Source organism: Schistocerca gregaria, chromosome 1 (assembly GCF_023897955.1).
Source record: "Schistocerca gregaria isolate iqSchGreg1 chromosome 1, iqSchGreg1.2, whole genome shotgun sequence".
NCBI lineage: Eukaryota > Metazoa > Arthropoda > Insecta > Orthoptera > Acrididae > Schistocerca > Schistocerca gregaria.
The window spans coordinates 621,177,202-621,200,122 of NC_064920.1; the positions used below are offsets into that span (position 1 = coordinate 621,177,202).

General features: G+C 38.9%; 1 protein-coding gene across 8 annotated transcripts in view; it reads right to left on the reverse strand.

Annotated features, from left to right (window-relative positions):
• LOC126359421 (leukocyte tyrosine kinase receptor) overlaps window positions 1–22,921 on the reverse strand; it is an 815,186-nt gene that overhangs the window by 215,075 nt on the left and 577,190 nt on the right. For all 8 annotated transcript variants that reach the window (XR_007566229.1, XM_050007634.1, XM_050007633.1 and 5 more), the window contains 2 exons: window positions 20,730–20,972; window positions 16,358–16,465 (listed from right to left, as the gene is read on the reverse strand). Coding sequence is in view for 7 of the 8 variants with exons in the window: in XM_050007634.1 (XP_049863591.1) it covers window positions 16,358–16,465; window positions 20,730–20,972 (351 nt within the window). In the remaining variant the exon portion in view is untranslated. The remainder of the gene's footprint in view (window positions 1–16,357; window positions 16,466–20,729; window positions 20,973–22,921) is intronic.

The following is a 22,921-nucleotide window of genomic DNA, read 5'->3' on the forward strand; positions in this document are numbered from 1 at the left end:
AATAAATACATTGGGAGTTGAAACAGTTATTGTGGACAGAACAGATACTACATCAAAAACTACTGAAAAGAAAAATGCTATTTTGTTACAGAACACATCTTTTATGCTTGAAATGGAAAGACAAATGTCATATACATAAGACGGAATAAAATTACTACTTTTCATGGTAGTTTAACATCTATAAGCTAACATGATGATGTACTAAAGCTACATATTATTCTACACCAAAATATGTCTAAAATACATGCTGAGCTTGTATTTCACTTAATGAGAGTTTATAAAATGACGGAAAATATTTTTGTTGGGGCAGCTGTGAATGTCGCTACTCACAAAATAAATAGGAAAAAAATTTGTAACAGCTGTTTCAATTTGCAGATAAGCAAATCACATGGCTGAAAATGATGGAGTGGGACTAAACAAACAAACAGATGTGTGTGTGTGTGTGTGTGTGTGTGTGTGTGTGTGTGTGTGTGTGTGTGCAGGGGCATGGGCATGTGTACACACACACACACACACACACACACACAAACAAACAATTTATAAATGTAAATCAGATGCGCCACATGTAATTTTTCTGTGAGATTACCATCTTCTATGACAGATACTTTTTCTCTCGGCAATGCTGATCTAGCATGGCATGCAGGGGGGATTTTGAGCTGTTTGGAAAGAAGAAAGGTAGAAAGATTAGGGTTTGTGTCCTACTGGAGATAAGACTGCAAGTTTAGAATGGAAAGGAAATTGACCACATCCTTTTTAAAGCAACTTCCTCAGCATTTGGATATTTAAACTACAAACCTTTTAAATGTGAGTATTGGATTTAGAAGAGGTTTAAAGATGTACTGTTGCACTAAAGTTATGGGGCAGGCAGTGAGACACAACTATATATGGTTGATCTGGTATGTATGCTGCTCACAAATTACAGTTATAGGTATAAAAAGAGAAACAAAAAGTTTCAGTTTCTTAGGAAGTTCTTCATAACATAATTCAATGTGAACTACATAAGCTCCATGGTGTGAGAGGCAAACAAAAGTTTAAAAAGTATAAGCTCTGTTGGAGTGTTCCTTTCTCCACATGGTAAAAGCAGTTTGGCTGTTGATTTATAAGCCATGTCAAATCTTTCCTCGAAACAAGAGATGGACACTTACTTGGGAGCTGTCAGAGTAGGTATTGCCTTAACACGCCTATCAGACAAAAAACAGAGAAAAGTGTTGTACTGCATATTTCTAAATCCAATAATTTCTCTGTTTGGAGACAGGCCAGTAAGTTAAAAAAATTACAAATACAAAATATAACTAATGGAGTAAGGAAACAATCTTCAGACAGATAGATTCAATTAAAATATAAAAAAAACATATATAATCTTGTATTCATAGCGAATTTAGATTTCCAATCCTGTTTCAGTGATAAAATAATGCAAATGACAGTCATTAAACATTATTTTTGTAATGAGGTTTGTGGATCATTTCATAAATAATGCACAGACTAGTGACACTGAGGACTGAATGGCACAAAAATAGTGAGATTATGGAAGTTGCAGTTGAAAGCTTTGATCAGAGGTAAATACACTGATCAGCCAGAACATTATGACCATTGATCTACTATCAATACAGACTCATCCTTGCAATAGTAGCATCACATGTTGAGGAATAACTGCTAGTCAGACACATGCATGGTGAACATAGAATCAGTGAGCATACCGTCCATGTGTAGAATGGAGAAGGTGAACAATCTATCAGAGTTTCACCAAGAGCAGATGCTGATGGCCTGAAGGTTCAGAACAAGCTTTCTGGAAACTGCACAACTTGTTGGGTGTTCTAGGAGTGCTGTCGTGTCTTCAATACATGGTGAAACCACGTCCAGACATCATGGGGCTGGGTGGTCACCCCCACTGCAAATCTCGGATGTTGTATGCTGGGCAGACTGGTAAGACAGTACAGTGGTGAACTGTGGTGGAGCTAACATCAGACTTCAATGTTTGGCAGAATACAAGTGTGTCTGAAAACACAGTGTACTGAACACTACTAATGATGGAGCACCACAGCCAATGATCCATGCATGCCAATGATAACACCAGAACATTGGCAACTATGACTGAAATGGGCATGTGTCTGTCAGCACTGGATGTTGGTGCAGTGGCAGAGTGTTGCAAGCTTTGATGAACTCCAATACCTTCATCATGCAGATGGGATGGATTGAATCTGTCATCTTCCAGAGGAACAGCTCTTTGGCACCTGTACTGTGGGACAGAGACAATCTGTCAGAGGCTCCATTATAATCGGCGGAAGATTCACATAGGCATCCATGGGTCTATTGGAGCCTGTCCAAGGCATCAAGATGGCCAAAGAGTACTATATGCTGGTTGCAGATCATGTACATCTCTTCACGATGATCATGTTTCCTGACAGCAGTGACATTTTTCAGCAAAAAAATGCACCATTTCACAGGGTCAGGAGTGTGATGGAGTGTTTTGAGGAATACAGTGGTGAGTTCCAATCAATGTGATGGCCCCCCAACTCACCAGATCTGAACACACGTGGGATGTGATTGAACGTGGCGTCAGAGCTCATTGTGTGTGTGTGTGTGTGTGTGTGCAGGGGCATGGGCATGCCACACACACACACACACACACACACACACACACACACACAAACAATTTATAAATGTACATCAGATACTCCACATGTAATTAGGTGGCTTATGTGAGCAGATGAAGTGCCAAGTTCCTCCAGCAACTTACCAAGGCTTCGGTGCTTCTATGACATGATGCATTGTCACTTTTATCCATATCAAAGGTGGACTACTGGCTGTTAAGTAGGTGGTCATAATGTTCTGGCTGATCAATGTACTTAATTTCATCCACAGCATCCTCTGTTTTTTAAGTGCACTGACTGACAAAAAAAATGAAGCACCCAGAAGTAGAGTTTGTGATGTTATTTCAATGATTACAAAACCAAGTCAAATTTACAAAGAACTTGGCAGTATGAGCCTACCTTTATTAACATTATATTTCACTCCCTTTGATATGTATGCAGGCACTGATAGGGTTGGAAAAGGTGTCACAAAGCCAACATACCCTCTTCTGTGGAAAGTTGGCCCAAAGCTGTTATAACTTGCCCTTGATACCCTGGATACTGGCACTGGGACAGAGTTAACATATGAGTTGGTCCTACACTTTCCATTGGGGACTGTTACAGCACTCTTGCTGGCCATGAGAGTACCTCAACATTAAACTGACGGTTGACAGAGACAATATGCCATGTGTGGATGAACATCATCCTGTTGGAAAACTGTGCCATGTTAGCATCGCATGAGAGATAATATATGAGGATGTAGGATGTCTGTTATGTACTGTTGTGCCATCACAATTCTCTAACTACCAATTCTGACCTAAGGTCATTTCCAATGGCTCCCCACTCCATGACGCTAGGAGTAACTCCGCTGTACCTCTTTAAAACAATGGAAGAATGGACCCCTCCCAAATCACTCTCATAACCTACTCACTGACAACAATCATCCAGGGCAGTACTGAACCATGATTTATAACTGAACACAAAGCGACACCATTCATCAGGAGTCCATGCTTCTCAGTCATGGCACCACTCCAAATGTGGCCATTTGTGTTGTGGCATTAACTGCAGCCTAAGCATGGGGCAGAATGTCCCTAGTCCAACAACTGTGAGTCCCTGGCCAATTGTGCAGATTGACACAAAATGTTGCAGCGAGTCCATCGTCCCTTCTCATATGAGAGGTGCAAATTTTGGTGGTACTTGGCTATAAAGTAAATATAAGCTACAAAAAATTGTATTGTTTACTCTGAAGCTACCATGTGTGATTGCATGAATTATGAATTGGTTTCAGAATGCATGGACAGTTTTTGTGATTGGGCTGTGCTACTGTCTAGGGTCTAACCAAATGCTCTTGTCATAACTACCCTTGAAAACTGAACAAGAAAGAAACGGCAGCACACTTACCAAACTGAATTTCAAACCAACAAATACAGCAACAAGGCAGTCATTAATGACTAGATGGGTGAAAAAGGACTGTAATAAAATGGAAATTGGAAACATTTCAATACAAGAAAGACAGAATTCCACATCCAGTGAACCAGCAAGTCACAAGTCAAGCACCAAGAACATCATTCGTGGAAAAAATGAAGATCTTTTTCCAAAAGAGACACAAGTGCAAAAAGTGAGGTAAGTGGTCAAGTAAGAAATTATATATTTCCTGTACTTAATTTTAAATTGCTCCATCACAATGTTCAGTCACTGTCCAATAACATTAATGAAATAGAAACAACATTAAATGACGTGAATGATATTTCTGCCCTATGATTCACCAAGCACTGCTTAAACAAGATATGTTAGAGCTAACATACTTCCTACAGTTATAAATTTGCAAGCATATGTTGTAGGAAAATACCGAGTCATGATGCTGCCTGCACTTATATTAAAGAAAATACTGAATTCAAGAGTGTAATTAAATACCATAAACTGTCCAGTGAAAAAGATATAGAACTCTCCATAGTTGAAATATCAAGATAAAATGCAATTATTGTTGTTGTTGTGGTCTTCAGTCCAGAAACTGGTTTGATGCAGCTCTCAATGCTACTCTATCCTGTGCAGTTATTATTTGCTTGTAAAGGTCAGCAGTTGGAGATAAAAAAGTGTTTTGTAATCACATGGAGGAACTACTGGAAGAAACAAATTCTCCCCAAATAAAAGTAATTATATTGGTGACTTCAATTTCTCAAAATCCAATAAATTCAAAGACTATATTATCTTGAGTTCCTGACCACATATATTTACATTTCGTCCACTGTATGTAATACTCCATGCAGTGTACACGGGAATATTATATGAGCTCTTTTTAACATCTTTCTTGTTTTACCATGGGTTCTCTTTCCAATAAGCATTGTATTTATCCTTGGCATTTTGTTTCAGGTCTCTTATGTTTTATTTGCCTAATGATGATAGGATGATGTTTCCTTATAACTTTTATCTTAAAGCCATATGATAGCATTAAAGGATGGATTGGCTCACCACATTACTTCTTAAGTAAGTTCGCAGTTATTGTTAGTTGAAGAGACAGCTACACAGCCTGGAAATTTGCCTCATACTACACCCATCCACTTACTTTTAATGTACTTAAGCCTCACAATGTTATTTTACATCCCCTAGGTTAATCTGAAGACGTCTCACAATGGCAAAACATGTCATTGCCAATAAACAGATAAACTATTTGCAACCAAGAATGTCTTATATTATAAATTTACTAAGCTCAACAGTTACCGAAACAACTCAACTCAAAAAACAGCAACCTCTGCATCTATCACTGAACAGATTTTGATAAATAAACAAATCAAAAAAAGTTTCACTTTTCCTCGGTTACAAGAGTTCCAGAACCTGTACAGAAAATTGGAATAGAGATTAACATAAATATCATTTCCGCCCTTTTTATTGCTCATGAAAACCACACATTGCATGTTGTACCACCACACAGCGAGACCTACAGATTGCTGTACACACCCCTACCTCTAATACCCTGTAGCACGACCTCTATCATTGATGCAGGCCTTTATTCGTCATGGCATACTATCCACAAGTTCATCAAAGCACTGTTGCGCCAGATTGTTCCACTCCTCAACGGCGATTTGGTGTAGATCCTTCAGAGTGGTTGGTGGGTCATGTCATCCATAAACAACCCTTTTCAATCTATCCCAGGCATGTTTGATAGGGTTCATGTCTGGAGAACATTCTGGCCACTCTAGCTGAGTGATGTCGTTATCCTGAAGGAAGTCATTCATAAGATGTGCATGAAGGGGGTGTGAATTGTCATCTATGAAAACAAATGCCTGACCGACATGCTGCCGATATGGTTGCACTATCAGTTGGATGATGGCATTCACGTATCGTACCTTCCATGACCACCAGCGGTGAACATCATCCCCAAATAATGCCACCCCAAAACAGCAGAGAACTTCCACCTTGCTGCACTCACTGGACAGGGTGTCTAAAGCGTTCAGCCTGACCGGATTGCCTCTAAACATGTCTCCGACGATTGTCTGGCTCCAGGCATATGGGACACTCATCAGTGAACTAAATGTGATGCCAATCGTGAGCAGTCCATTCGGCATCTTGTTGGGCCCAACTCTACCATACTGCATGGTGTTGTGGTTGCAAAGATGGACCTCACCATGGACGCCGGGAGTGATGTTGCGCATCATGCAGCCTATTGTGTACAATTTGAGTCATAACAAGACGTCCTGTGGCTGCATGAAAAGCATTATTCAACATGTTGGCATTGCTGTCTGGGTTCCTCTGAGCCACAGTCCACAGGTAGGAGTCATCCACTGCACTAGCAGCCCTGGGGCAGCCTGAGAGAGGCATGTCATCGACAGTTCCTGTCTCTCTGTATCTCCTCCATGTCTGACCAACATCACTTTACTGCACTCCGAGATGCCTGGACACTCCCTTGTTGAGAGCCCTTACTGGCAGAAAGTAACAATGTGGATGTGATTGAACAGGACTACTGCCCGCCTAGGCATGGTTGAACTACAGACAACACGAGCCGCATATCTCCTTCTGGGTGGAATGACTGGAGCTAATCGACTGTTGGACCCCTTCCATCTAATAATAGCACAGCCCAACAAATCATAATCTGCCTTGCAAACAGCTGTTGCAGGCGAGCCTGGGAAACTTGTAAAGCCTTCTGGACAGTTTGGTAGCCCAAAATCATCCCGTATAGTCCAGCAGGAGAAAGTCAGACTTTATCTCATACACCAGAATTTCAGTAGTCTTAAAAATAAGCACAATGATTTGGATACTATTACATGTCTTGATAAACCCGATATGAGACACTGAAGACCTAATTAGAATTAGTCAACCACTCTCCATGAAATTTTGTTCTGCCTTTAGTAGAAACAATAAGTCTGGGGGTGGTGTAGCAATCTTCACTGTTACAATAAGTAATTTCAGTGTTCTTGATGCAAGTGCACTCTGCATAGAAGGAAGCACAGAATTTGCTGCAATACATCTGAAATTGGATATAGAAAATACAGCAATTATGAGAGTGTATAGGCCAGTTGGGGCATGTATACCTTTTTCAAAAATCTATCTGACTTGCTGATATATATAGACAGTATATTTTCTGGGTTAAATGGCTATGCAAATACTATAATAACAGAGCGTATAAATATAAACTTACTAATCAATGATGTCAACACTAAAAAGCTACACCACCTACTTAATGAATTTAATCTGACTCCACTTATCCATGATCCAACTAAAGAGACTGGCAACAGAAAAACATGTCTGTGTAATATAGTAACAAACATGACCCATCTTTCCTACAGTATATCTGTTCTAAAACTATCCATCTCTGACCACCATGCACTACAGCTTCAATTGAAGGTGAACAAGATGTCCTTTGTCACTAAAAAGAAACTATACGTAAGCAAAAGAATTATGTACAATGATAACATCAACAGACTGAACTGCATGTTAGCACACGTACAATGGCTTGAGAATGATAGCTTTTCCTATGACAGCTTTGGTGCTGACTTCTACTACTGTTTTGATGCCACATGCCCAGTTGTAGCCACAAAAGTTTTAAAAAAAACTAAAATATAAACAAAGGTATCTGAATAAATAATGATGATATTGAAGTAAGGGAAAAATTAAAATTATTACATAGCGCAATGTTGAATAATAGACAAAATCTCAAGCTAAAGGAGGCCTTCAAAACTTAACAAGAATACTATAAAGATTTATTAATACAGACCAGTTGCAATTACATTGCAAACAAGCTTCAGGCTTCACACAGCGTTACTACTGGTGTCTGGGGAGTGATAGAAGTTTTAGAACAGGCAGAGGAAAATCCTTTATGGACTTTATTATTGATCACCATGGGATGGCAGTAAAATATCAACATGAAATTGCTGACATATTCAATGAATATTTTGCTTCAGTATGAGAAGCTATCAGTGACACACATAACAACTTCCAGTATATTTTTAAAGGCAATCCATCTGAGCATAGAATATATCTAGCTCTCACAAATTGTAAAGAAATAGTTACATCATTAGCTCTCTAAAATCTTCCAGTTTGCAAGGCATGATAGACTCAGTATTAATGCATTAAAAATATGCACACAAAATGTTTCTGAACCTCTGTCTGTGGCAGTAAACAATATAATAGAATCAGGCACCTTCCCAGACAGATTAAAAATGGTTCAGGTAACACATATATTTAAAACAGGAGACAAACTCAAAATTGGAAACTATAGGTCAATCTCAATACTTCCTGTCTTTCCCAAAATAGTTGAAAAAATCATATACAGCAGAATTATAAACTTTCTCCAGATACACAATCTAATATCTGAAAATCAAAATGGTTTCTTAAAATGTAAATCAACAAGCACAGGAGCTCTTAGTTAACTGAAGAGATAATAAGTGGCATCAAGAACAAGCAATATGTTGCAGGTATATACCTCAACCTTGAGAAAGCTTTTGATTGTGTGAACGCCACAATTCTATTAGAAAAGATATGGAACACAGGCATTGCTCATGATCTAATAAAATCTTACATGAGTAACTGAAGACAGTTTGTATTGCTTAAAACTGAAAGTGGTGTTCACAAACCCAAAATCACTAACATAAAATAGGGAGTGCCCCAGGGCACAGTACTGGGTCCTCTTCCGGTTTTGATTTATACACACAGCAAAAAAGGTTTTGCATCACCCCGGTTCCCAGAACACCTGAAGACAGACATTGACTGTGGATATTGTATCACAGACATAGTCCCTTTGACTGTTCAGAGATGTCACTAAACACACCCAAAGATGTAAACAACTATGCATGAGCAGAACCAGTTAGACGGAGGGGGTCCGTAGCCAACCAGTTCCAGTCATTCCAGCAGGAAGGAGGTACACGACTCATGTTGTCTGTAGTTCAACCGTGCCTAGATGGTCAATACCACAGTCCAATCGCATTCACACTTTTACTTTGTCAGGAAGGGCTCTCAACAAGGGAAGTGTCCAGGTATCTCGGAGTGAACCAAAGAAATGTTGTTTGGACATGGAGGAAATACTGAGAGACAGGAACTGTCAGTGACATTCTTTGCTCAGGATGCCCAAGGGCTACTACTGCAGTGGATTACTGCTATTTATGGATTGTGGCTCGGAGGAACCCTGACAGCAACACCACCATGTTGAATAATGCTTTTCATGCACCCAAAGGATGTCATGTTATGACTCAAACTGTGCGTAAGAGGCTGCATGATGCACAACTTCATTGTCACCGTCCATGGCGAGGACTGTCTTTGCAACCATTACACCATGCAGCATGGTACAGATGGACCCAACATTATGCCGAGTGGACCACTCAGAATTGGCATCACGAGTGTCACAGATGCCTTCAAGTAGACAATCAATGGAGACACATTTGGAGGCAATCCGGTCAGGCTGAATGCCTTAGACACACTGTCCAGTGAGTGCAGCAAAGTGGAGGTTCCCTGCTGTTTTGGGGTGGCATTATGTGGGGCAGACGTATGCTGTTGGTGGTCATGGAATGCACCATAACAGCTGTACAATATGTGAATGCCGTCCTCCGATCGACAGTGCAACCATATCGGCAGCATATTGGCAAAGCATTTGTCTTCATGGATGACAATTAGTGGCCCCTCATTCAAATCTTGTGAATGACTTGCTTCAGGACAATGATGTCGTTCAACTAGAGTGGCCAGCATCTTGTCCAGACATGAACCCTATCAAACATATCTGGGATAGATTGAGAAGGGCTGTTTATGGACGACATGGCCCACTCTATGGGACCTATGCCGAATTGCTATTGAGGAGAGGGACAATCTGGACCAACAGTGCCTTGATGAACTTGTGGATAGTGGGCCACGATGAATAAAGGCATGCATCAATATAAGAGACGCACTACTGGGTATAAGAGGTACTGGTGTGTACAGCAATCTGGACCACCACCTCTACAGGTCTCGCTGTATGGTGGTACAACATGCAATGTGTGGCCTTCATGAGTAATAAAAAGGGGGAAAATGATGCTTACGTTAATCTCTATTCCAATTTTCTGTACAGGTTCTGGAACTCTAAGAACTGAGGTGATGCAAAACATTTTTTGATGTGTGTATTTTGAGAGGGACTGCTTGTTACTGCAGATGTGATGAGCACGAGTGGCTAGTCTTTATAGAAGGGACTTCTTGGTAGGGAACGGGTGGAAGCTATTGAATTGGAGGTATTGCCCTCCAGGAACAAGCACAACGCCACCTCAAAAAGCTCTGCACCCTGCTCACTTCCTACTCCTGCCTTGGAGTACCACTGCCATCACCTCTACAACAATCTCCAAACTTCCTCCATGTCCCCTCATAGGTGACAAACCATCTTGCAGTCCTTCTACATTTACCCTACCTTCAAGAACTCCCTCCGACCACCACACACAATCCAGAACCTAAACAGATGCGAAACATCATGAACCTTTACTCCAGAAGCCTTAGCCCCACAGAAATATCAGTTCTTTCCAAAGGCCTCACGTTTTGCTCCGCTCCCAAATTCAATAATGCAGGACTTGTTGAAGACATTCTCTCTTTCTCTGAGTCCCTACAGTGGAAACACTTTTTGCCACCAACCCTCCCAATCAGATCCAACCAAAGACCAATGATGACTCTTGTCTATCTCAGTCACTCCTCCATCCAACCGTGATCCAACGCCACTGCCACCAAATCACCCCCTATTAACTTTCCAGAATTTCTTAACCTCAAAACTTGTGACACGATCATTCCCCAAATCCCTCAACATCAAAACTAACCTTACATTCGCAAAAAGAACTTCAGTCTACCATCTAAAAACTGACCCCAACCTTATAATCCTAGCTCCAGACAAAGGCTCCACCACTGTTGTTTTAAACCACAAGGACTGCCTGGGAGAAGGAATCTGCCAGCTGTCAGATACATCCACCTACAAACCTTGCCACAGTGACCCTGTTCCAGAAATTCAGCAGTATCCCCAGTCACTCCGCAAATCCATATACCCGTCCCAGAACCTCTCTCTGGAGTCCATCTCTCTGATCACACCTACCATTCCCCGCACTCATACCCTCTACATGCTTCCTAAAGTCCATAAACCCAACCACTGAGGACATGCCATTGTGCCCAATTAATGCGACCCCACTGAGAGAATCTATGCTATCATAAACCAACAGCTTCAACCTATTACACAGAACATACCCTACTATATAAAAGATACCAACCATTTCCTCCACTTACTTGCCACAGTTCCTGTCCTTTTGCCGCACAGTGCACTGCTCATCACTATTGGTGCCACATCCCTTTACACTAACATCCCTAATGCCCATGATCTTACTGATATGGACACCACCTTTCCCAAAGCCTGACAGATCCCAAACCATCAATCTCCTTCATAGTCGCCATTACCAACTATATCCTCACCCTCAATTACTTCTCCTTTGAAGGCATTATCTACAAACAAATCTGAGATATGGCTATCAGCACCTGCATGGCTACATCTTATGCCAACCTCTTTGTGGGCCATCTAGAGGAATCCTTAAAATACACCCAGAATCCTAAACTCCTAACCTGGTTCAGATACATTGGCGACATCTTTGTGATCTGGATCAAGGGTCAGGACACCTATCCACATTCTTCCAGAACCTCATCAACTTCTCCCCCATTTGCTTCACCTGCTCCTACTCACCCCAACAAGCCACCTTTCTAGATGTTGACCTCCACCCTAAAGATGGCTACATCAGTACCTCCGTCCATATCAGACCTACTAACCACCAGCAATATCTCCACTTCACCAGTTGCCACCCATTCCATACCAAGAAGTCCCTTCCATACAGCCTAGCCACCAGTGGTCATCACATCTGCACTGATGAGCAGTCCCTCTTAAAATATAGCAAGGGTCTCACTGAAGCCTTCACAGACCATAATTATCCTCCCAACCTTGTACAAAAACAAATCTCCTGTGCCACCACCCAATGTCCCACCAACCAGCCACAAGGTAGCATTCACCTCATAACTCAGTACCACTCGGAACTGGAGCAACTGAATTACATTCTCCACCATGGTTATGACTACCTCTCATCGTGCCCTGAATGGAGTTATGTCCTACCCGCTGTCCTTCCCACTCCTCCCACAGTGGTATTCCGCTGTCCTCTGTACCTACACAATATACTCATCCGTCCCTAAGCAACCGCTGCTCCCAGCCACTTACCTCATGGCTCCGACCCCTATAATAGACCTAGATGCAAGACCCATCCGATACAGCCCCCATCACATCTTCTCCAGTCCGGTCACAAACATCACCTACCCCTTCAAAGGCAGGGTTACCTGTGAAACTAGTCGTGATCTACAAGCTAAGCTGCAACCACTGTACTGCATTCTATGTGGGCATGACAACCAACAAGCAGTCTGTCCACATAAATGGCTGCCGACCATATTCCAGATCACGCCAGAATGGTTGAAAGAGATTTTAATGATCTCATAATAACCTAGAAAATTACAGTTACTAGCTGAAAGATAAAAATTCCCTGTGTAATGGAGCTAAAAGTATTATCTAGAAACCACTGAGTATAGCTTGTCACACTCATGATAGCAACTTTTGGTGAGAAACAGACCTGCCCTTTTTGGGAATGAGTCCCATGATGAATTTGTAACAATGAAGATATGCTATGGGTTACAGCAACTAACAAAAAAAATTATGTTCACCGAAATACAAAAGCAAGCTATCATGCCAAATAGTGCAGTGAATTACATTATAGTATATACAGTGTTGGGATTATAGTAATTGTATTCATAACATTTTAACAAAATATGTACATTAATAGCACATACTGATATTCATGTAGCTGTTGTCATCTGTGGTGCTGCAGATATTTTAGTACAGTTTGTCATCTGCAACTAACAGGGATATCTATACAGTACATTACTTATATTCAAGGTAAATTCAAGGTAAATTTAGGACTATATTACTTATATTAAAGGTAAAATTCAGACTAACATGACAATATTGGTGTTTCTTAAAGCTATATTGCCCTACTGTAATTACATACCTAGAGAAAAAGTAACACACCATTAAGGAATGTGCTTAGTAGGACAGAAATTGTTAGGAGTGATGTATAGGTACAGACAAACAAAAATAATTGAAAATCCAGCATGGAATGTAACACAATTATGAAAAGGACAGTTGATACTTGCCATACCATAGAATGCTAATTCACAGATAGGCACAACAAAAAGGCTGTCTGAAAGCGAGCTTTCAGCCAACAAGGCCTTTGTCAAAAACAAACATACACACACACATACTGATACAAACACAACTCACGTTCACGTGACCACATTCTCTAGCTGCTGAGACTGTGGTCATGTGTGTATGAGTTCTGATCGCATGAGTGTGTGTGTGTGTGTGTGTGTGTGTGTGTGTGTGTGTGTGTGTCTATTTTCAATGAAGGCTTTGTTGGCCAAAAGCTCACTTTCTGAAAAGTCTTTTTGTTGTACCTATCTGCATCTCAGCATGTCCACTATATGGTGAGTAGCAACTATCCTTTTCATAATTTTCTTACAGACAAACAAATAATTAGAATTTCAGAAAAATCAGATATTTATTCAAGAGAAGGAGTTTCACAAACTGAACAAGGCAATAATGCACCTGTTCCCTTCTTGCCCTTATGCAAGCAATTATTCAGCTTTGAATTGAACATCAGAGTTGTTGGATGTCCTCCTGAGGGATAGCGTGCCAAATTCTGTCCAACTGGTGCATCAGACTGTCAAAATCTCGAGCTGGTTGGAGAGCCCTGGCCATAACGCTACAAATGTTCTCAATTATGGGAGAGATCTGGTGACCTTGCTACCTTTGGTTGTCGTCTGTGACACCCTTACAGCACAGCAGTACATTGATGATATTCTACATACTGTTCTGTTGCCCTTCATGCCAAGCCATCCTGGTCTGATATCTCAACAAGAGTTTCTACTGCTTGTCTTCACACTTGCTGAACCCTACTTTGGCCAGAAAGGTCAATGGATCTCTCCCCCCACTGAGAACTTTTGGAGCATTATGGCCAGGACTCTCCAACCATCTTGGGATTCTGATGATCTAACGCAGTAATTGGATACAATTTGGCACAATATCCCTCATGAGGACATCCAACAAATCTATCAATCAATGCCAAGCTGAATAACTGCTTGTGTAAGGGCCAGATGTAGACCAATGCATTATTAACTTGCTCAATTTGTGGAGGTCTTGAACAAATTATCCATTTTTTCTGAAATTGTAATCATTTGTCTGTTTCTATAATTTTCAATGCAATAGGGTCCATAGCTGCGATGAATTTGTTGGAAGATTTCATGATGCCTTCAGTTCCCATTCTCTTTACTTCATGTATGATTGTACAATTTCAGCCTTAGACCATTTTCAAGTATTTTATGGATGATTTTTTAGTAGTAAATTATAGGAGCAATGACATACATAACATAATATACTACTAAAAAAGTCATCTATAAAATACTTGAAAATGGCCTAACGCTGAAACTATAATTTTACATGAAATAAAAAGAATGGCAACTGAAGAGCATCATGAAATCTTTCAAAAATTTGCCTGTTTGTACAAGTATATCACATCCTCATTCATAAAATTCTTTTGTGATGCAGCATTTCCCCCCCCCCCCCCCCCACCAATCTTCCTCAGAGTGTAATTACAGTAAAGTAATACAACATTAAACAACACAAATAGTTTCATTTTAGGTCGAACATTTCCCTTCAATATAAGTAGTGTACTGTATAGAAATCCCTAGTAGTTGCAGATGACAAACTGTACTAAAATACCAGCTATACTCCAGATGACAGATACTACAGTACATTGAATTAAAATTTATATTTTGTTAAAAATATTGAGAATATAATGAACACAATACATCAACTGTAATTTTTACCTGTTATTCAGTAGAAAATTAAAATGAACTCACTAATGATTGTAGAACTTCACCCAAACATGTATGTGTGACAAGGAAAAAAACTGTTCAAGATCAAACCTCTTTCAAATCCATTTATTTATTATTTGAGAGCCAATACAGATAAAAAGCGAGCTGTAGTCTCAAGATTACCAGGCAATTATGTTATATGTCAGGAGCATCCTGATTGATACCAAAAACAAAGTAAAGGAACTAGCTCAAACAAAGTTCATCAGGCTCCATGACAGTTACAGTGTCGCCAATAGCATAAGCATAAGTGAAAGTGTATCTTTGGAAACATTTTCTATGGTACAATGCATACAGAACATAGAATACAACAACAGATAGACACATGTAAGTATTGATTAAGCGATTTTTTGAAACCAGAAACACAGAACCTAGATTTAGATAAATAGGGGAACATATTAGAGAAAAAGTCACTTTGCTACCTTAGTGATTGTATTGAAAATGGCTGATTTGTTATTTAGGGAATAATTGAATGTGATTATACAAAATGAATTCAATAAGTTTAGATTCCATTAAAAAGGAAAGAAAGCAAGATATGTAGTGAAAATAAAACTACACAAAAACTGTCTGGATATTTTTTTATTGGAATGCAATCAAATTACTTATTTATACTGAAGCAAGATGACTGTATTTACTTGTAAGCTTTTAAACAATCTAAATATAAGGAATTTTACTGCCACTAGACCAGGCTATAAACTGGCAACATCCACACAATGTATATTGTTAATGGCTGAATAAAGAGACTGAATTGAATTAGACTGAATGTGCCAGCCGGAGTGGCCGAGCGGTTCTAGGCGCTACAGTCCGAAATTGCACGACCGCTACGGTAGCAGGTTCGAATCCTGCCTCGGGCAAGGATGTGTATGATGTCCTTAGGTTAATTAGGTTTAAGCAGTTCTAAGTTCTAGGGGACTGATGACCTCAGAAGTTAAGTCCCATAGTGGTCAGAGCCATTGTTTTTAGACTGAATGCAAAATTTCATCATTTAGGTGATCCACGGTTTTCACTTGTTTGGAAATAATGTAGTTTCAAATGATTTCAACTCCAATTAATAATAATAATAAAGTTTATTAAATATTGAATAACCAAACACAATCCTCAAATATAATTTAGTTTCAGGACATCATACAGATTATTCTTCTGAATATTTGTTTATATGTTTTGATCCATTTTACATTTTTTACTACACAAATAACAATGTTACAAAAATTGATATTATTTTGATGCATTTTACATTAGATACGTTAATAAATATTTTCAGTTCCCTATGGTTACAAATACTTGCCTTCTTTCACTTTATTGGAAGTATCAAAAACATTACACTTGCACAAAAATTCTTTACTTACACATGAATATGCACAGCATTCCCAAGCTGACGAATGCCATAAGTATGGAACCAACCAGGAAAACAACATATGCGATTGATGTCCAATCACTTGTTATGTCTGGAACAACTTTACAAAAAGCATTAAGCTTATACATTAAACTGATGAAGAATTTCAAGAAAAAAGGTGTAAAATATAATTTCTATGACAAGTACAATTATAAACTAACAAAATAATGCAAAATTTATGAATGTAGTTCTGAAATAAAAGGCAGCATATTGCCAATCACTTTAAAAGTAAAAGTTAATAATGGGCAAAAGGACCACAACACAGTTTCAGCTAATGAAGATTGAAATTTCTGCACAAAGAGCTGAAGGTAAGAAAGGGAACAGTGTAGAACAGGTACACAGGGGAAGAAGCAAAACATCATATTAAAAACAACCAAACAGTATGTGTACTAAGTTTTTAGTATGGATATTTCTATTGGGATTTTATCTTGCTTGACAATCATTAAATAGATTTTTATCTTGTCAGCATTATATGTAATGCTTTCAGAAAATGAAAACCTCAAATTCTGACTACAGTCTAAATGGAGGTCTCATATAAATGTTTTGCATTCAACAACTGCAAGGTGAGACTATAGTTGTGAACAAAAACTTCATGCTCGATGTTTGCAGCTGTATTACATTGTAATACGCTTGGGTACAGGCAGTATGCAATAACAACTGGGAAACTGCACAAGAGAAGACTCCAGATTTAAATTGTGAAATGTATCTGGGGTATGTTCAAATGGCAGTTTGTTGGGTGCCATCAACAAAACATAAACATCAAATTCAAGACACAGTCTGGTAGCTAATTTTAAGCTGTAAAGAAAAATAACTAGACAATAATAAAAATGATAATGACATAAACTGCATAAGGGAATAATTTAATACTTTTTACATGTTTTTGCATTAACTTGAGACATTGTACAAGACAGACCATATTTTATTTTATAAAACTCTGAAATAGCATTTAATGAGGAAAATGAGTAATTTTTTCATCTCTGCACATATTTTTAGAATGGCAATGTGCTGATGACACAATCTCACATCCATGTTGACCTTGTGTTATTGTACTGTTTTTCCATGGTTTTCTTGTGATAATCATTGGTTTTGAAAGAGGGTTGCAAGTTTCGAAATTCTGGCTTCACATTTTAAGTAAAACAAACTTAGTGAGTCATGTTGGTCAAGTCACGTAAGATTTTGGGGGAATTGCTGAACAGGTATCAATTGTAAAAATTGATTTATTCCAGTTTACATGTTCAAATGTGTCATTTCCTCCCACACAGCCACTACAAACTGCATACCTCTGGTATGTACATCCAACAGTGGATGTCAAATGGCTGCTGCTGACAATGACAATGATACAAAATACTCTAGAGAGTATGTTTGCAAATATTTGACACTGCTGTTATGAACAATGCAATATCTGTATAATATCTGAATAAAACATCATTCCAGGATACAGTACATTCAGGACCGAAATTTTTAAATTTACATCAGTGTATTTAGAGGTTTCTACATCTACATCTACATCTACATCCATACTCCGCAAGCCACCTGACGGTGTGTGGCGGAGGGTACCCTGAGTACCTCTATCGGTTCTCCCTTCTATTCTAGTCTCGTATTGTACGTGGAAAGAAGGATTGTCGGTATGCTTCTGTGTGGGCTCTAATCTCTCTGATTTTATCCTCATGGTCTCTTCGCGAGATATACGTAGGAGGGAGCAATATACTGCTTGACTCTTCGGTGAAGGTATGTTCTCGAAACTTTAACAAAAGCCCATACCGAGCTACTGAGCATCTCTCCTGCAGAGTCTTCCACTGGAGTTTATATATCATCTCCCTAACACTTTAGCAATTACTAAATGATCCTGTAACGAAGCGCGCTGCTCTCCGTTGGATCTTCTCTATCTCTTCTATCAACCCTACCTGGTGCGGATCCCACAGTGCTGAGCAGTATTCAAGTATTGGGCGAACAAGCGTACTGTAACCTACTTCCTTTGTTGTCGGATTGCATCTCCTTAGGATTCTTCCAATGAATCTCAGTCTGGCATCTGCTTTACCGATGATCAACTTTATATGATCATTCCATTTTAAATCACTCCTAATGCGTACTCCCAGATAATTTATGGAATTAACTGCTTCCAGTTGCTGACCTGCTATTTTGTAGCTAAATGATAAGGGACCTATCTTTCTGTGTATTCGCATCACATTACACTTGTCTACATTGAGATTCAATTGCCATTCCGTGCACCATGCGTCAATTCGCTGCAGATCCTCCTGCATTTCAGTACAATTTTCCATTGTTGCAACCTCTCGATACACCACAGCATCATCTGCAAAAAGCCTCAGTGAACTTCCGATGTTTGTTATGCCATGTCTATTATTATTGATTTACTTATCCACAACTTAAGCTTTGGGATTGAAAACAAATTTGACATTTAATTCCCCATTTTCCTACCCTCCAAATAATTAGCTTCTCAGCTTGCAGACTTATTGCCAGATACTACCACCCATTATTATCATTTTCAATTTCCCTGATTCCTCACACTTGTATTTTGTTCTTCTTTTCTCACCTGTTTCTCTATTTCAGTTTTCTTTCTATTCTCTTTTACTACTGATTTTACATGCATTTCTGCACTTCATTATCTCTTTGAAATGTCTCACATGTTCTGTTATTTTTTTCCATTTTTTATTAAGCCACTTTTTTGCTTCATCTCTTCAATTACTTATACCTGTGCTGCTCTGCAGTTGGCCACTTTCATTTGACTGGCCTTCAAAATTTTGAGGCACAGAAGTAAACTAATCACCTTTTAGATGTTGCAGCTCTTCTTATTTTCCATGGTTACTAAACATGTAGGTATGCAGAACATCTCAGATCGTTAAAAACTAAAAGGTCTCACTCAACATTTGCTGATCATCTCATAGCACAAAATCACTACTCAATGAATACAGAGACTTAATTTAAAATTTTTAAAACTAGCAACAACTTCTAACAAAAATTAATTTGATATTACATGTTCCCAAGAAAGTTCACAACATAGAAAACAGTAAGTAACATGCTAAAAGTGTCTGATCTTGCACTGTTTTCAGATGACAAACTGTGATATGTGTGGTAGATGTAAAACTAACAGCATACACAACAGATAACATCATGTAAGATATGTAAATAAATATATATTATTATATTCGAATTTAGCATCCCAGACCTAAATGTTCAAGCACAGCGTAAATGAACAACTTATAACAGCAAAACTTAGTGATGTATGACTTAACTGTGTATTGTATGAAACTAGAATAAACTATTTGGCACCTAGTAACTACTCTTTTATGACTGTAAATACTTTTGAGCAACTCATTCATACAACCTACACAAGAGGTTAACAAGTAACAATAATTTTTCACAAAGAAAATTAAAAAAAAAATGCCACTGAAATGATGAAACAATGCTTGAATAATAACAAAGCTATAAAACAGTGTCTTGTATATGGCAGCATTCCACTCCTTATGTAAATCTGGTCATATATTTGCTGAACTGATACCTAATATCACCAAAAGTACTGTCCTCTAGCTTACTGAAACTTTTAACACTTTGGAGGTCAGCCCTGACAACAGTCTGGGCCAAAACCTTTGTGTTAAAAAGACCACATTCAAACATAAGTTGGGCCACAATTTTCTCAGTGCGCAAGCCATCTGTTACTCAAAAACTGGACTCATCTCATATGAGAGCATTGTGGAGACATCTCACTAGTTGTCACTAGATTGCTAACTGCCTTCTGTTGTCATTTTCAAAGAATTATTTCAAAATAAACATCAGCAAAATAACAACTGCTATTGAAAGTGACTAAGCCAATATGACTGCATTGATATAATTTTAAACATCTGCCCATTAGACATAGCTGAGTTCTGCTACAAATATGTCATGCTTGTTGAGTTGGCAAGGAATTCTGGAAGTTCAAGAGGAAGAAACTGGTCAATAACTCACCTTGCAATTTTTTTTTAATTTTTTTATTTTATTTATTTATTTATTTTTGGTGGGAAAATTACATTTTCTGTCATCTTTACTTTAAAATTTGTAATGTATCAAAGAACTACAGCAAATATTAAAAATAAATCATGATTCTTGGACTTACTTTAGTATGTATTACTCTTTTAAGACACACTGACTACACAGGTGCCAGTAATACTTTAAATAACGGCATATATGGCCAGTTCCCTAGGCCCGATATCCTCCTAAGCAGCCAGTCTCCAAAGTGTTAAGTAGGTGCATGTATCATTTTAAATTAATACTCAAATAATATAATTTTAAGGTAAAATATGAAAAAAGAGTACAAAAGGAAAAATACTTACGCACACAACTTATGTTGTCAGCTGCGACTGCCCAGTTGTCTGGGCAGATGCAGCGTACATTATGTCGGTGCTCATCTAGAGCAATACAGCGGTAATTGCAGTTGCAACCAGAAACTGCAGGTATGATAATCACTTGACCAGGACCATCATGTGCCCCCTCCTCTACCTTACCCATTATTCCATCACCAATAATTGAGTAGCCACCTTCACCGTCAATTGTTTCATTATCCCAAACATCTCCACCTGAAACATGTAACTGTATCAGCACCAGCACATAGTATTTTGTGCATCAGATGAACGTGACTTACAAGCACACAAGAGGGAGATGGCAGTATGCAGAGAGGCACGCCATAACTCGGAAGTATAGGTAAGATTTATTTCTTTATAAATATTGTACTTCTTATGGTTCGGCACTGACTTGCTTTTGCTAAAAATTAGGAAATGTTCCAGCCTCAGCCTCATCTAAAGAGCCACATGATCATGTACATGGATAAAGTACAGCCAGGGTTATCAACCCTCAAAAAGAAAAATAAGGTCAGACACTGTGCACCTCTCTGTGACATCAGTGCACAGTGGGGGGCAATTATGATGAATCATATTATTATTATTTTCTTCCTTCTTCATTCTTTTTATACTTGTAAGCTATATATATATATATATATATAAATAAAACAGAAAGAAACTTCCACATGGGAAAAATATATTAAAAATAAAGATTCCAAGACTTACCAAGCGGGAAAGCGCCGGCAGACAGGCACATGAACAAAACACACAAACACACACACAAAATTACGAGCTTTCGCAACTGGCAGTTGCTTCATCAGGAAGGAAGGAAGGAGAGGGAAAAATGAAAGGGTGTGGGTTTTAAGGGAGAGGGTAAGGAGTCATTCCAATCCCGGGAGCGGAAAGACTTCCCTTAGGGGAAAAAAAAGGACAGGTGTACACTCGCACACACACACACATATCCATCCGCACATACACAGGTGTCTGTGTATGTGCGGATGGATATGTGTGTGTGTGTGCGAGTGTACACCTGTCCTTTTTTTTCCCCTAAGGGAAGTCTTTCCGCTCCCGGGATTGGAATGACTCCTTACCCTCTCCCTTAAAACCCACACCCTTTCATTTTTCCCTCTCCTTCCTTCCTTCCTGACGAAGCAACTGCCAGTTGCGAAAGCTCGTAATTTTGTGTGTGTGTTTGTGTGTTTTATATATATATATATATATATATATATATATATATATATATATATATATATATATATATATATATATATATATATATTAAAAACAAAGATTCCAAGACTTACCAAGCGGGAAAGCGCCGGCAGACAGGCACATGAACAAAACATACAAACACACACACAGAATTACGAGCTTTCGCAACTGGCAGTTGCTTCGTCAGGAAAGAGGGAAGGAGAGGGAAAAATGAAAGGATGTGGGTTTTAAGGGAGAGGGTAAGGAGTCATTCCAATCCCGGGAGCGGAAAGACTTCCCTTAGGGGAAAAAAAGGACAGGTGTACACTCGCACACACACACACATATCCATCCGCACATACACAGACACAAGCAGCTTTATATATATATATAAAGCCAATGATAAAATGACAAATTGTTTTGTGGTAAAGATAATTGCGGACATATGACTAGCTCTGTCGTACCAGTATTGTTTAAAAATATGTATTCCAAATGTAGGCCATGTAAATTCATATGTTTACATCAATTATACCTGTCTGTTCATCATTTTGCCTGCACCGAGAATCCTCCATTACGAGGTTTGAAGCGGACAAGAGGAATTTGCGCAAGCAGCAGAGGTGCAATCCTGTATCAGCTTCATCATAATCAGCACTGCAGGCAACGGAACTAGTGTGAAGAAGTATGTAATTTAAACAATGAGTACTGATCTTAAATGTATTGACACTGAAGGTCTGTTGATATTAGTACCAGTTAAAGTTCACCCAGGAAATGCATACCTTCCAATTTCTTTCAATTATTCTTTCCTATTAATTTTTTTAAATTATTCAAGCAGAAATTATTAATCAGTTTCCATTATTTTCTCATCCATCTATATGCCACTAGTCACCCTCCCCACAATAATTCAGACTGCTCTGCACATGGGCAAATCTGGCAGCTTGGGCTTGCCAAAAAATTTTTTCTAATTAGGATCTGGCTGATGGCTGCTACTGCTCATGCAG